Source organism: Dendropsophus ebraccatus, chromosome 3, assembly GCF_027789765.1.
Source record: "Dendropsophus ebraccatus isolate aDenEbr1 chromosome 3, aDenEbr1.pat, whole genome shotgun sequence".
NCBI lineage: Eukaryota > Metazoa > Chordata > Amphibia > Anura > Hylidae > Dendropsophus > Dendropsophus ebraccatus.
The window spans coordinates 93,799,670-93,811,959 of record NC_091456.1 but is presented as its reverse complement, the minus strand read 5'-3'; the positions used below and the strand labels follow the sequence as shown (position 1 = coordinate 93,811,959).

At 44.1% G+C, this 12,290-nt stretch overlaps 2 protein-coding genes across 2 annotated transcripts in view; both read left to right on the top strand.

The window, feature by feature from the left end:
• Positions 1-793, top strand: part of YJEFN3 (YjeF N-terminal domain containing 3) — a 102,920-nt gene extending 102,127 nt beyond the window's left edge. The window contains exon 6 of the mRNA XM_069963501.1: positions 547-793. Within this exon, the coding sequence (XP_069819602.1) occupies positions 547-746 (200 nt within the window). The 3' untranslated portion in view covers positions 747-793. The remainder of the gene's footprint in view (positions 1-546) is intronic.
• A 5,553-nt stretch (positions 794-6,346) lies between these two features.
• Positions 6,347-12,290, top strand: part of CILP2 (cartilage intermediate layer protein 2) — a 41,691-nt gene continuing 35,747 nt past the window's right edge. The window contains exon 1 of the mRNA XM_069964403.1: positions 6,347-6,405. Coding sequence (XP_069820504.1) covers positions 6,396-6,405 — 10 coding nt within the window. The 5' untranslated portion in view covers positions 6,347-6,395. The remainder of the gene's footprint in view (positions 6,406-12,290) is intronic.

Below are 12,290 nucleotides of genomic sequence, written 5' to 3'. Positions count from 1 at the left end.
TGCATCTGGAAATCCATTCAAGAGCAGGAAGAAAGGGTGAATTCAGAAGATGGATCCAAAGAATCTAAGGGCAAAAGAGGATTGTGAATTCCTTTTCTACCTAACTATATTGTACTGAGCAGAGAAACACATGCTACATACCATAAAGAATGATATAGTAACAGTGTACCACATTACTGCTACATAAAGGAATTGGCAAGAAAGGAAAGCAATCTTTGCAGTGATTAAATCAATATAGTTCTTCATAGAATCTATACTTATTTTTGTTGCAACTTATTTTTTGCTTTGCTATATTTCTATTCTGTTTAAATTTGCATTCAACGAAATGTATTTGCTTGCTTTTTTTTATATCAAGTTGCGCTCCTCTCTAGTTATAACCCAAGAAGACACTAGACTGTATTGTTTATTTTGAAGGGGATATATCCTTCCAAAATTAAACTATATATTTAATATCCATCCATCCATCTGTCCATCCATATATGTTTGCACACATTTGTGCTGTATTTGTAGTATTTGATTAATAATGCTGATCTGTATGTCTGGCAGGATGGGATGTAGAGGCTGGAAATTCTGAGGGCATTAATCCTGAAGTACTCATTTCTTTGTCTGCCCCCAAGATGTGTGCCATTCATTTTTCCGGGAAGCACCACTTTATCGCTGGGAGATTTTTGCCTTATGATATACAGAAGAAGTTTGACTTGAACCTACCAAAGTTTCCTGGGACAGAATATGTAAAGGAGCTTTAGAATAAACTACCTTTCAAAACTTCAACCTGTTAATAAATGTAATGCAAATTTCTGTACTATGCTCTATATGGTGTGTTTTTAATAAAAAAGAAGGCATTGGGCTTGTGCAGTTTGGAATATATACAACCAAAAGGAAATGTATAAAGAAATGCAGGTTTAAAATGTCACTAGGTCACTGCCAATGACCAGTCTACTACCTACTGTAGGTGGCACACACTGCCATCCTGTCATTAATGTGTAGCCAGCCTTGAAAATAAAATAGCAGTATACATAGCTAGAGAAATGGAAATAAAATAATAAAATTATTAAGAATTTCAAGTCTGTAAAAACTGCAGGAGTCATATGAATATATTTTTTATCTTTAGGACTAGAGATGAGCGAACCTCGAGCATGCTCGAGTTCATCCGAACCCGAGCGCTCAACATTTGATTAGCGGGGGCTTCTGAAGTTGGATAAAGCCCTAAGGCTATGTGGAAAACATGGATATAGTCATTGGCTGTATCCATGTTTTCCAGACAACCTTTTAACTTTATCCAACTTCAGCAGCCCCTGCTAATCAAATGCCGAATGATTGGGTTCGGATGGACTCGAACATGCTCGAAGTTCGCTCATCTCTAAGTAGAATCTTTTCTTGTTGAGCAGCTCATAAAGGGGGTTCTAGAGAGATTATATCTATGGGTATGTTCTAGAGATGAGCGAACCTTGAGCATGCTCGAATCCATCTGAACCCGATCGTTCGGCATTTGATTAGCGGTGGCTGCTGAAGTTGGATAAAGCCCTAAGGCTATGTGGAAAACATGGATATAGTCATTGGCTGTATCCATGTTTTCCAAACAACCTTAGAGCTTTATCCAACTTCAGTAGCCATCCCTAATCAAATGCTGAACGATCGGGTTCGGATGAACTCGAGCATGCTCAAGGTTCGCTCATCTCTATTTAGGACCACATCAATAATAATGCACATTTTTGTAAAGGCAAAGATACTAAATACACTCAACTACATGACTGATTGCTGCAATATCTCATATTCTACACACTGTACGGCAAAAAGTATATATGACTCACTTGTGCAATGAAAGTTTCCTGAATTTTTTTTAGTGTCCCTGCCACTTTAAAAAGTTTTGAAATTTCCTAGAGACTTAAAGGGAATCTGTCAGCTCCCAGGCCCTATCTAAGGTGCTTAAAGTGTGCTGTAGTTGGCAGTCCCCTAGTGAGCATGGTGCGTTTTGGTAATTTTCCGTGCAGTGGATTATGCACAATTTCATATCTCCTACTGTACTGAAGATGCAAATAGGACTTGTTTGTGCCACACTCTGGCACACCTCACCATTCCTTCCTCCTCCCTAATCAGTGTTGCCCAGCCTCCTGCTCGCTCAGCTGTCAGCCAGTGTCTTTGATTGCAGATCAGTCCACTGTAGGAAGTTTAAGTCTAAACGAAACACTCAGCTATAGTTGAAGCTGTGGTCCAGGGGTAACTATCCTGTCTAGTAGACCTAGACAGTTCAAATCCCCTGGTGGGAATGAAATATATTTATTTATGTTTTCCTCATTATTGTATAATTTTTAAGGCTATGTTCACACACAGTATTTTTGCTCAGTATTTTGGTCAGTATTTTGCAACCAAAACCAGAATTGGATTAAAAACACAGAAAGGCTATGTTCACACACTGTTGAAATTGAGTGGATGGCTGCCATTTAATGGCAAATAATTTCTGTTATTTTAAAACAACGTCCAATATTTGCCATTAAATGATGGCCATCCGCTCAATTTCAACAGTGTGAGAACATAGCCTTTCTGTGATCTCAATCCACTCCTGGTTTTGGTTACAAAATACAGACCAAAATACAAAGCAAAAATACTGCGTGTGAACATAGCCTTCAAATGAAACAATAATGAGACAAAAAAGACATCTATTTAATTGCCATCAGAGGATTTGAACCAGAGAATAAACTGCTGCCAGGTCTCTAGACAGTTGAGTTACCCCTAGACCACAGCTCCAACATATTTGAGAGCAGAGATTCAATTATACCTGAGTGTTTCTTTCAGACATAAACTGCCTACAGAGGACTGATCTGCATTCTGACAGCTGAGCGAGCAGGAGGCCAGCCAGCATTGATTATTCATGAAGAGGGAGGAGGAGGCATGACAGAGTGTGGCACGAACAACTACTCTTTGACTCTTTAGTACAGTAGGAAACATAAAATTGTATATAATCCGCTGCATGGAAAATTACCAAAAAGGCACCAAGCTCACTGGGGGCTGCCAGCTACAACACACTGTCAGCATCTCAGGTAGGGCCCAGGAGCTGACAGATTCCCTTTAAGAAATAGCCAGCACTCCACTAACACTTGTTCACACTGTGCAGTTCGCAGGCTGCCGTGGCTAACCGTTTTTTGGCCATTGTTTTTTTTGTTTTTATTTCCTAGAAACTTGTCAAATGTTTTGATTGATCAGGGTCTGAACAATAAGAGCTGGAGGAAGCACTTGTCTAAGAGCTACACTCCCCATCCAGCTTCAAACTTTCCCACTGCAGAAGATGATCTTCTTAAACTTACAATGGAAGATATAGAACAGGTAGCAACTATCTCTGGACTCAACTAGCCTTTGTAAAACATTACAAAATATAAGAGTAAATGTTTCTATATCTTGATATTAAAGAGAAACCTGACAAAAAAACTGGTGTTTTCATTGTAATTATTAATTAGAGTCCTTTGGGTGGCTGTATTCTGCAAGCCACCAACAGCAACAAGAACCTGCTGATATAACAGCTAGAGATGAGCGGACCATCGGACTTTTGGTCCGGCGGTATAGGCGCTCTCTCGTCATGCCTGTGATTCGGGCCGCATAGTTGCGATTCCCGCGAATATGCAGCCAGGATATTTCAGTGATTTCAACATCGATTCCCTGGAATATCCTGACCACATATTCCCGGGAGCGCAGCTATGCAGCCGGGATCACAGGCATGACGAGAGAGCGAACTGCTTTCGTACCAAAAGTCCGAACAGTTCGCTCATCTCTAATAACAGCCATGTGACATAAGGAAATTGTGTGTATTGAGGATGATATGATTTTTTTCTTTTTATAACACGTTTTATGGTTCAAAAGAAGGCTGGAAACATGGATCTAAAGCTCCTGAATAAAATGGAGCACATGGATTTTAGTCTGTATTTTTCATTCTTTTTTTTAGTTCAGCCTTAGTTTAGTGAGAACAAGATGACCGACACCTTAGTGCTCATATGGTACAGTATGCATGTTGCACACTTTCAGGGACATTTACAAAGACTCCGACCTTGACCTCTTCACGTCAGCAATATGTAGATATACATTCCTAATGCACATACCAAGTGCCGCAGGAACGTATATATCCACGTTCCTGACTGAAGGGGCTGTAGATGTATGCAGGACCACTGCAATGAGAGCCGTCCCGCATATCAGTGTCCAGGGAGCCAAGGATAATGAAAGGAGCTGCGATCCCACAGTTGCCTCTCATTAACCCCTTAAATGCTGTGATATAGGTACTCAGTGACAGGAGAAACTCCTGTCACTGAGTGATTAGGACCCCTGCAGCCATGCGGTGGGGGTCCTGATCGCATGTACCGATGGGCGGGGGTAATCCTTTTACCTCCATCCTGACGGTTTGGCGATCTGTGCATAGGGTCTGCTTTCAGGCTTTCATAGATCCCCGATAATACTGATCTATGTTATGCTATGGCATAGCATAGATCAGTATATGCAATCTAATGATTGCATGTTTTCAAGTGAAAAAAAGTGTAAAAAAAAAAGTGTAGTAAAAAAAAAAAAAAAAAAAGTACCAGGATTGCTAATTTTTAAAATTATTTAAAAAAAAATAATAAAAAGCGATCAAAAATTTTCTGTTACACTAATATGATATTAATAAAAAGTAGAGATCATGGCGCAAAATATGACACCCTCAACCAGCTCTGTAGGTGGAAAAATAAAAGCCCTATGGCTCTTAGAAGGCGGGGAGGAACATTGCACTAGTTTGGCCCTGTCATCCTAGCATGAATGACCTTGGTCTTGAAGGGGTTAAATAAAGCCCCATCCCTATTTTTAGGGCAGCATTTACAAAGTTTCATACATGGCGCCCTATCTGTACAGGAATTGGATGCACCCTGAGAATAATTTCCTCTGGTGGCAACCCAGTCTGGGTTACTCATTTCCTCATGGCAACCCAGTCTGGCATTGGCCAAAGGTAAGCGGAATGTTTAGAATTACAGTATAGGGCTATGTTCACACAACATTTTTTTTTGTTCGTTTACTGATATAATTTTGAGCCCAAATAACAAATGGTATTTCATACCAACACCCATTAATTGTATTATCATGACTGTCATCATGAAATGCAAAAGGACGCTGGTTGACCTCAGGGAGATCAACCAAAACACCGCAGAGACACCATCATGTGTCTCAACGTCAGTGTATTCTTGAACATTGCCCCCTGGGAAATCAAATATGCAAAAGAACACTGCAGAGACACCATCACGTGTCTCGACGTCAGTGGACTAGCCAGACCTTCCTCCGGGAAGGAACAACCAAGCCAAGGAATGTCTCCAATTAAGGAAACCACCTAAGCAAGGTATCCATCCACAGACAGCTATATATCTTATCATAATGTGTTAGGAAATTTTAGACAATTAATTGTGGCATGGAACAGAGAAAGTGAGTCTGTCAGTGTAGGAAGGTGAAGAGATAAAGAAATGGCGGTACTCACCAGAAATGTGTGTGATCAACTTGAAGACTAAGGAAGGGAGATAGAAATTGAGCCACCAGACACCTTCTCTGATGGACCAAGCCAAACAGAGCAGCCTGTGCATGTAAAAACATTCAGTTTACAGAAGAAAAAGGGAAAGAACAATTAACAGAAAAAAAAAAAATAAATAAACCAAAATGAGTACAATGTTATAAAAAAAGAATGCTTTCACAGGTGTCTGTGATAAACGTTGTAAAATCCCAGTAAAAAGAGTTATGATGGCATTTGCATGTAAAACAGTAAGTGGCACATCTGTGAATTAGGAGCTCTCATATAGGAATAAGAAAACAAGGATGGCATGCAAAACAAGGCAGGGAAGCAAAAGAAGGGGGGAAAAAAGCTGTCTATAGCAAGTAACTAAAAAATGAAAAAAAAAAAAAAAAAAAAAAGTCACACACATAAACTGTTAGTGTTGTTTTACAATTTGAGTTGTCTCCAGTTCCTTTTTGTGTCTATTTGGGTTCTTATTTCACCTCTCACATGTAGACCCCTCTACTTGGGACTGGAAGAGGCTTTATATTCAGCATTCTCTGAGATCACTACCTGTTCAACACCAGAGAGAAGTGGATCAAGGTTCATGTGTTCTATTAAAGGCAGACATGACAGCCTTCCATCCTGCCCTGCTACTTGTTGTCCTTGTTAACATCTCTGCCACTTTTGGTAAGTAAAAGAAAACATTTTATTTTTACTCAATTTCCTTTTTTTACTTTTCTCACACCCACTCAGCCTCTGAAAGATCTGCCATGTATCACATCTTGCAGAGTTACCTTTTACTTATTTTGTTTAAAGCACCATTAATTCCAAGATGCTGCACATAGGAAAGGGGGATTGAAGACAAAAACAAGTGACAGAATGATACAGAGGACCCTGTCCACTAATGCTTAGAGGTAATGGGAAGGAGACAGTAAGTGAAGGTAGAAGCTGATTATATGGTAGTGTAGTGGGGTTATTGTAGGTTGTAGGCTGATGAGGTGGTTGTTTAGGTAGTTTTTAATGAAGTACTAAATGTTTAACTGGAAAAATCTGAAATACTTACAAAGGCTATGTTCCCACACAGTATTTTTGCTCAGTATTTTGGTCAGTATTTTTCAACCAAAACCAGGAGTGGATTGAAAACACAGAAAGGCTATGTTCACACACTGTTGAAATTTAATGGATAGCTGCCATTTAATGACAAATAATTACTTTTATTTTGGTTTAGAAATAACGGCCATTATTTGCCATTAATTGATGGTCATTCACTCAATTACAACAGTGTGGGAACATAGCCTTTTTGTGTTTTCAATCCACTCTTGGTTTTGGTTGCAAAATACTGAGCAAAAATACTGTGTGGGACCATAGCCAAAAACACAAACTACAACTTACAGTACATGGTCACTGTACATTCTGTGTAGTTGTTTGCTACTTGTTTTTTGCACCTGTTACTCTGGAAAGGCAGTAAGGCATTAGGATGTATTCACATGTAACAGATTTGTGGAAATTTCTGCAACTGCCTATTGAACTGAATAGTGCTTGCAGAAATCTATGTATATCTTGAAGAAGCATCCCTATTGGCATGTATCTACTATATATATATATATATATTTTTCTACAACAATTATGCTGAAATATGTGAACATACCATATTAGTAACTATGGGTTACTAATTTATATGTTGCCTTGTTTGCCTATACAGTGGTACCTCGGTTCTCAAACTTAATTGGTTCCGGAAGGCAGTTTGAGAACCAAGCAATGTCTTCCCATAAAAAATAATGTAATTGTGTTTAATTGGTTCCAGCACCCACTAATAATTACCTACAGTACCCATATATTACATTGATAAGTGCCCAGTTTAATCACTACAGTACAGTACAGAGCAACACTGTACTGTACAGGACATTTCAGAGCAGCACTATATACTGTACAGGACATTATACACAAGAAATATTCAACAAAACCTGCAATTATATTACAGTAGTCACTAACTCCTCATTTATCCATTACTGTATAGAGTCCCCCCCCACCCCCACACTAATGTATGAGAGATGGTGGTGCACTGACGGTACTACTACTGCACTGTATATGCACTCCAGCAGTCTTATACAGTACTTTACTGTATGTGAAGCCTCACCAGTAAAAAACTCACCAGGTACAACCCACCATCAGGGCCGGACTGGGACTAAAAATCAGCCCTGGCATTTCCGAGCACACAGGCCCACTCGCCGTGCGGTGATAGGTTATGAGACGATGTTGTGAGTGCAGCGCGGCTACATGTTGTATCATCACGGCCATGACTGGAATTACAGATAATAGCACAGTAAATGGGGTCAGAAGCTTCTGTCTCTGTACTGTGTAGCTGAGCTGCAGTTACAGGTTGTCACCACTACACAGTGTACAGAGACAGACTGCTTCTGCCCTCGGTCACTGTGCTCAGTTTAACACCACCAACACATACTGACTAATACCACCACACACTGACTAATACCACCACACACTGACTAATACCACCGCACACTGACTAATACCACCGCACACTGACTAATACCACCGCACACTGGCTAATACCACCGCACATTGACTAATACCATCACATACTGACTAACACCACCGCTGCTACTAAATAACTTCCACTGTACATATATCACTATCACCTCATACAGTCTCTTCTCCCCCTCCCTTATAGATGGCCCCCTCTCTCTTCTCCCCCTCCCTTATAGATGGCCCCTCTCACTTCTCCCCCCTCCTTTATAGATGGCCCCCTCTCTCTTCTCCCCCCCCCTCCTTTATAGATGTCCCCCTCTCTCTTCTCCCCCCTCCTTTATAGATGTCCCCCTCTCTCTTCTCCCCCCTCCTTTATAGATGTCCCCCCTCTCTCTCTTCTCCCCCCTCCTTTATAGATGTCCCCCCTCTCTCTTCTCCCCCCTCCTTTATAGATGTCCCCCCTCTCTCTTCTCCCCCCTCCTTTATAGATGTCCCCCCTCCTTTATAGATGTCCCCCCCTCTCTCTTCTCCCCCCTCCTTTATAGATGTGCCCCCTCTCTCTTCTCCCCCCTCCTTTATAGATGTCCCCCCTCTCTCTTCTCCCCCCTCCTTTATAAATGTCCCCCCTCTCTCTTCTCCCCCCCTCCTTTATAGATGTCCCCCCTCTCTCTTCTCCCCCCTCCTTTATAGATGGCCCCCTCTCTCTTCTCCCCCCTCCTTTATAGATGTCCCCCCTCCTTTATAGATGTCCCCCCTCTCTCTTCTCCCCCCTCCTTTATAGATGTGCCCCCTCTCTCTTCTCCCCCCTCCTTTATAGATGTCCCCCCTCTCTCTTCTCCCCCCTCCTTTATAGATGTCCCCCCTCTCTCTTCTCCCCCCTCCTTTATAGATGTCCCCCCCTCTCTCTTCTCCCCCCTCCTTTATAGATGTCCCCCCTCTCTCTTCTCCCCCCTCCTTTATAGATGTCCCCCCTCCTTTATAGATGTCCCCCCCTCTCTCTTCTCCCCCCTCCTTTATAGATGTGCCCCCTCTCTCTTCTCCCCCCTCCTTTATAGATGTCCCCCCTCTCTCTTCTCCCCCCTCCTTTATAAATGTCCCCCCTCTCTCTTCTCCCCCCCTCCTTTATAGATGTCCCCCCTCTCTCTTCTCCCCCCTCCTTTATAGATGGCCCCCTCTCTCTTCTCCCCCCTCCTTTATAGATGTCCCCCCTCCTTTATAGATGTCCCCCCTCTCTCTTCTCCCCCCTCCTTTATAGATGTGCCCCCTCTCTCTTCTCCCCCCTCCTTTATAGATGTCCCCCCTCTCTCTTCTCCCCCCTCCTTTATAGATGTGCCCCCTCTCTCTTCTCCCCCCTCCTTTATAGATGTCCCCCTCTCTCTTCTCCCCCCTCCTTTATAGATGTCCCCCCTCTCTCTTCTCGCCCCTCCTTTATAGATGTGCCCCTTCTCTCTTCTCCCCCCTCCTTTATAAATGTCCCCCCTCTCTCTTCTCCCCCCTCCTTTATAAATGTCCCCCCTCTCTCTTCTCGCCCCTCCTTTATAGATGTCCCCCCTCTCTCTTCTCCCCCCTCCTTTATAGATGTCCCCCCTCTCTCTTCTCCCCCCTCCTTTGTAGATGCCCCCCTCTCTCTTCTCCCCCCTCCTTTATAGATGGCCCCCTCTTTCTTCTCCCCCCTCCTTTATAGATGTCCCCCCTCTCTCTTCTCCCCCCTCCTTTATAAATGTCCCCCCTCTCTCTTCTCGCCCCTCCTTTATAGATGTCCCCCCTCTCTCTTCTCCCCCTCCTTTATAGATGGCCCCCCTCTCTCTTCTCCCCCCTCCTCTATAGATGCCCCCCTCTCTCTTCTCCCCCCTCCTTTATAAATGTCCCCCCCTCTCTCTTCTCCCCCCTCCTTTATAAATGTCCCCCCTCTCTCTTCTCCCCCCTCCTTTATAGATGCCCCCCTCTCTCTTCTCCCCCCTCCTTTATAGATGTGCCCCCTCTCTTCTTCTCGCCCCTCCTTTATAGATGGCCCCCTCTCTCTTCTCCCCCCTCCTTTATAGATGGCCCCCCTCTCTCTTCTCCCCCCTCCTTTATAGATGGCCCCCCTCTCTCTTCTCCCCCCTCCTTTATAGATGTGCCCCCCTCTCTCTTCTCCCCCCTCCTTTATAGATGTCCCCCTCCTTTATAGATGTCCCCCCTCTCTCTTCTCCCCCCTCCTTTATAGATGTCCCCCTCTCTCTTCTCCCCCCTCCTTTATAAATGTCCCCCCTCTCTCTTCTCCCCCCTCCTTTATAGATGTCCCCCCTGTCTCTTCTCCCCCCTCCTTTATAGATGGCCCCCCTCTCTCTTCTCCCCCCTCCTTTATAGATGTGCCCCCCTCTCTCTTCTCCACCCTCCTTTATAGATGTCCCCCCTCTCTCTTCTCCCCCCTCCTTTATAGATGTCCCCCCTCTCTCTTCTCCCCCCTCCTTTATAAATGTCCCCCCTCTCTCTTCTCCCCCCTCCTTTATAGATGTCCCCCCTCTCTCTTCTCCCCCCTCCTTTATAGATGGCCCCCTCTCTCTTCTCCCCCCTCCTTTATAGATGTCCCCCCTCTCTCTTCTCCCCCCTCCTTTATAGATGTCCCCCCTCTCTCTTCTCCCCCCTCCTTTATAGATGTGCCCCCTCTCTCTTCTCCCCCCTCCTTTATAGAAGTCCCCCCCTCCTTTATAGATGTCCCCCCTCTCTCTTCTCCCCCCTCCTTTATAGATGTCCCCCTCTTTCTTCTCCCCCCTCCTTTATAGATGGCCCCCGGTCACTGCAGCCCGCTCCTGTTACCTCCTATCACCGCAGCTCGCTCCTGTGGCCTCCTGTCACCGGAGCCCGCCTCTGCCCGTTCCGGTCACCGCAGCCCGCCTCTGCCCGCTCCGGTCACCGCTGCCCGCTCGGTCCGCCTCCTGTCACCGGATCACAGCCTCTGCCCGCTCCGGTCACTGCAGCCCGCTCGGCCCGCCCCTGACGTGCGCTAATCCAATCAACGTGGAGCAGCGTGGGGCCTGCGGTGCACGTAACGCGCGTTCCATGGCCGGCCGCAGCGGCCACACGCTGCTCCACGTTGATTGGATTAGCGGAGCACGTCAGGGGCGGGCCGAGCGGGCTGCAGTGACCGGAGCGGGCAGAGGCTGTGATCCGGTGACAGGTGGCGGACAGAGCGGGCTGCAGTGACCGGAGCGGGCAGAAGCGGACCGGAAAGAGAAACGGGCCGCGGCGGTGATTTTTTTTTTTTATGCAGCCCAGGCGGCCCACAGACTGGTAATCTGGCCAGCCCAGCGGGCATTTGCCCGGCTTGCCAGATTACCAGTCCGGGCCTGCCCACCATCCACGCTTGCAAAAACGTTCAAATACCAAATACTTCAAGACTGGGAGCCCGAAAAGTGTTTGAGAACCGAGCAAGAGTTTGAGAACCAAAGAAAATTTCCTTGAAAATATAGTTTGAGTTCAAAGCAGTTTAAGAACCGAGGTACCACTGTATAAAGATTTCATATAATCATTAGGGTTAAGTTCACACATAGTATTTCCGTCTGTCTTTTGGTCAGTCTTTTATAAACCAAATCCGGGAGTTAAAAACACAGAAACTATGCAAATCTTTCCATTAAAATTTTGCTCTGTCAGTTCCACTTTTGATTTTGGTTATAAAAAAGACTGACCAAAAGACTGATGGAATACTACGTGTGAACATAGTCTAAAACAGTTTTCTTAATGATATTATTTATAATAGGTAAATAGGTAAAGATCTTCAATGTTATTACTTGTAAAGCAGGAGACGATACACAGCCACATTTCGAGAGTGGGGGATTTTATAACAAAATGGAACATGGATTAGTTAAGCCTAAAAGGCCTCCACACCCACTGATTTTGTCAGTACACCTTCCTTTTTAGATTCCTTTGGTCTGCCTAAACACCACAATGAGAAAATAGTCTGGAATACTCATATTTTTGACCTTTAGTGAGCTGGCATTGTGTGTATTTTTAGCACTTGAAAAAAATAATAACCTGGTTGCATGTGGAAAATAAATTACATAAAATCAAGTCATCAGTATTTCCACATTTTATATAGTGCTTACATAATCCTGTAACTTCGAGCCCTATAAAACTGACACATGAATTCCTCATATTTTAATATAGTCATCCTGTGGGACTAGTAGAGGACTATGAGTACTATGCGAGGAATAGCAGAAGTAGGGCAGTAACTGGACTAAAAGAGAAGTCTATGGAAAAATGTTTTTTTTTTCCAGCAGGCAGGGAGGCACAAAATAAACAAGTGTATTTAGCCCTCATTCACATGTCCAGT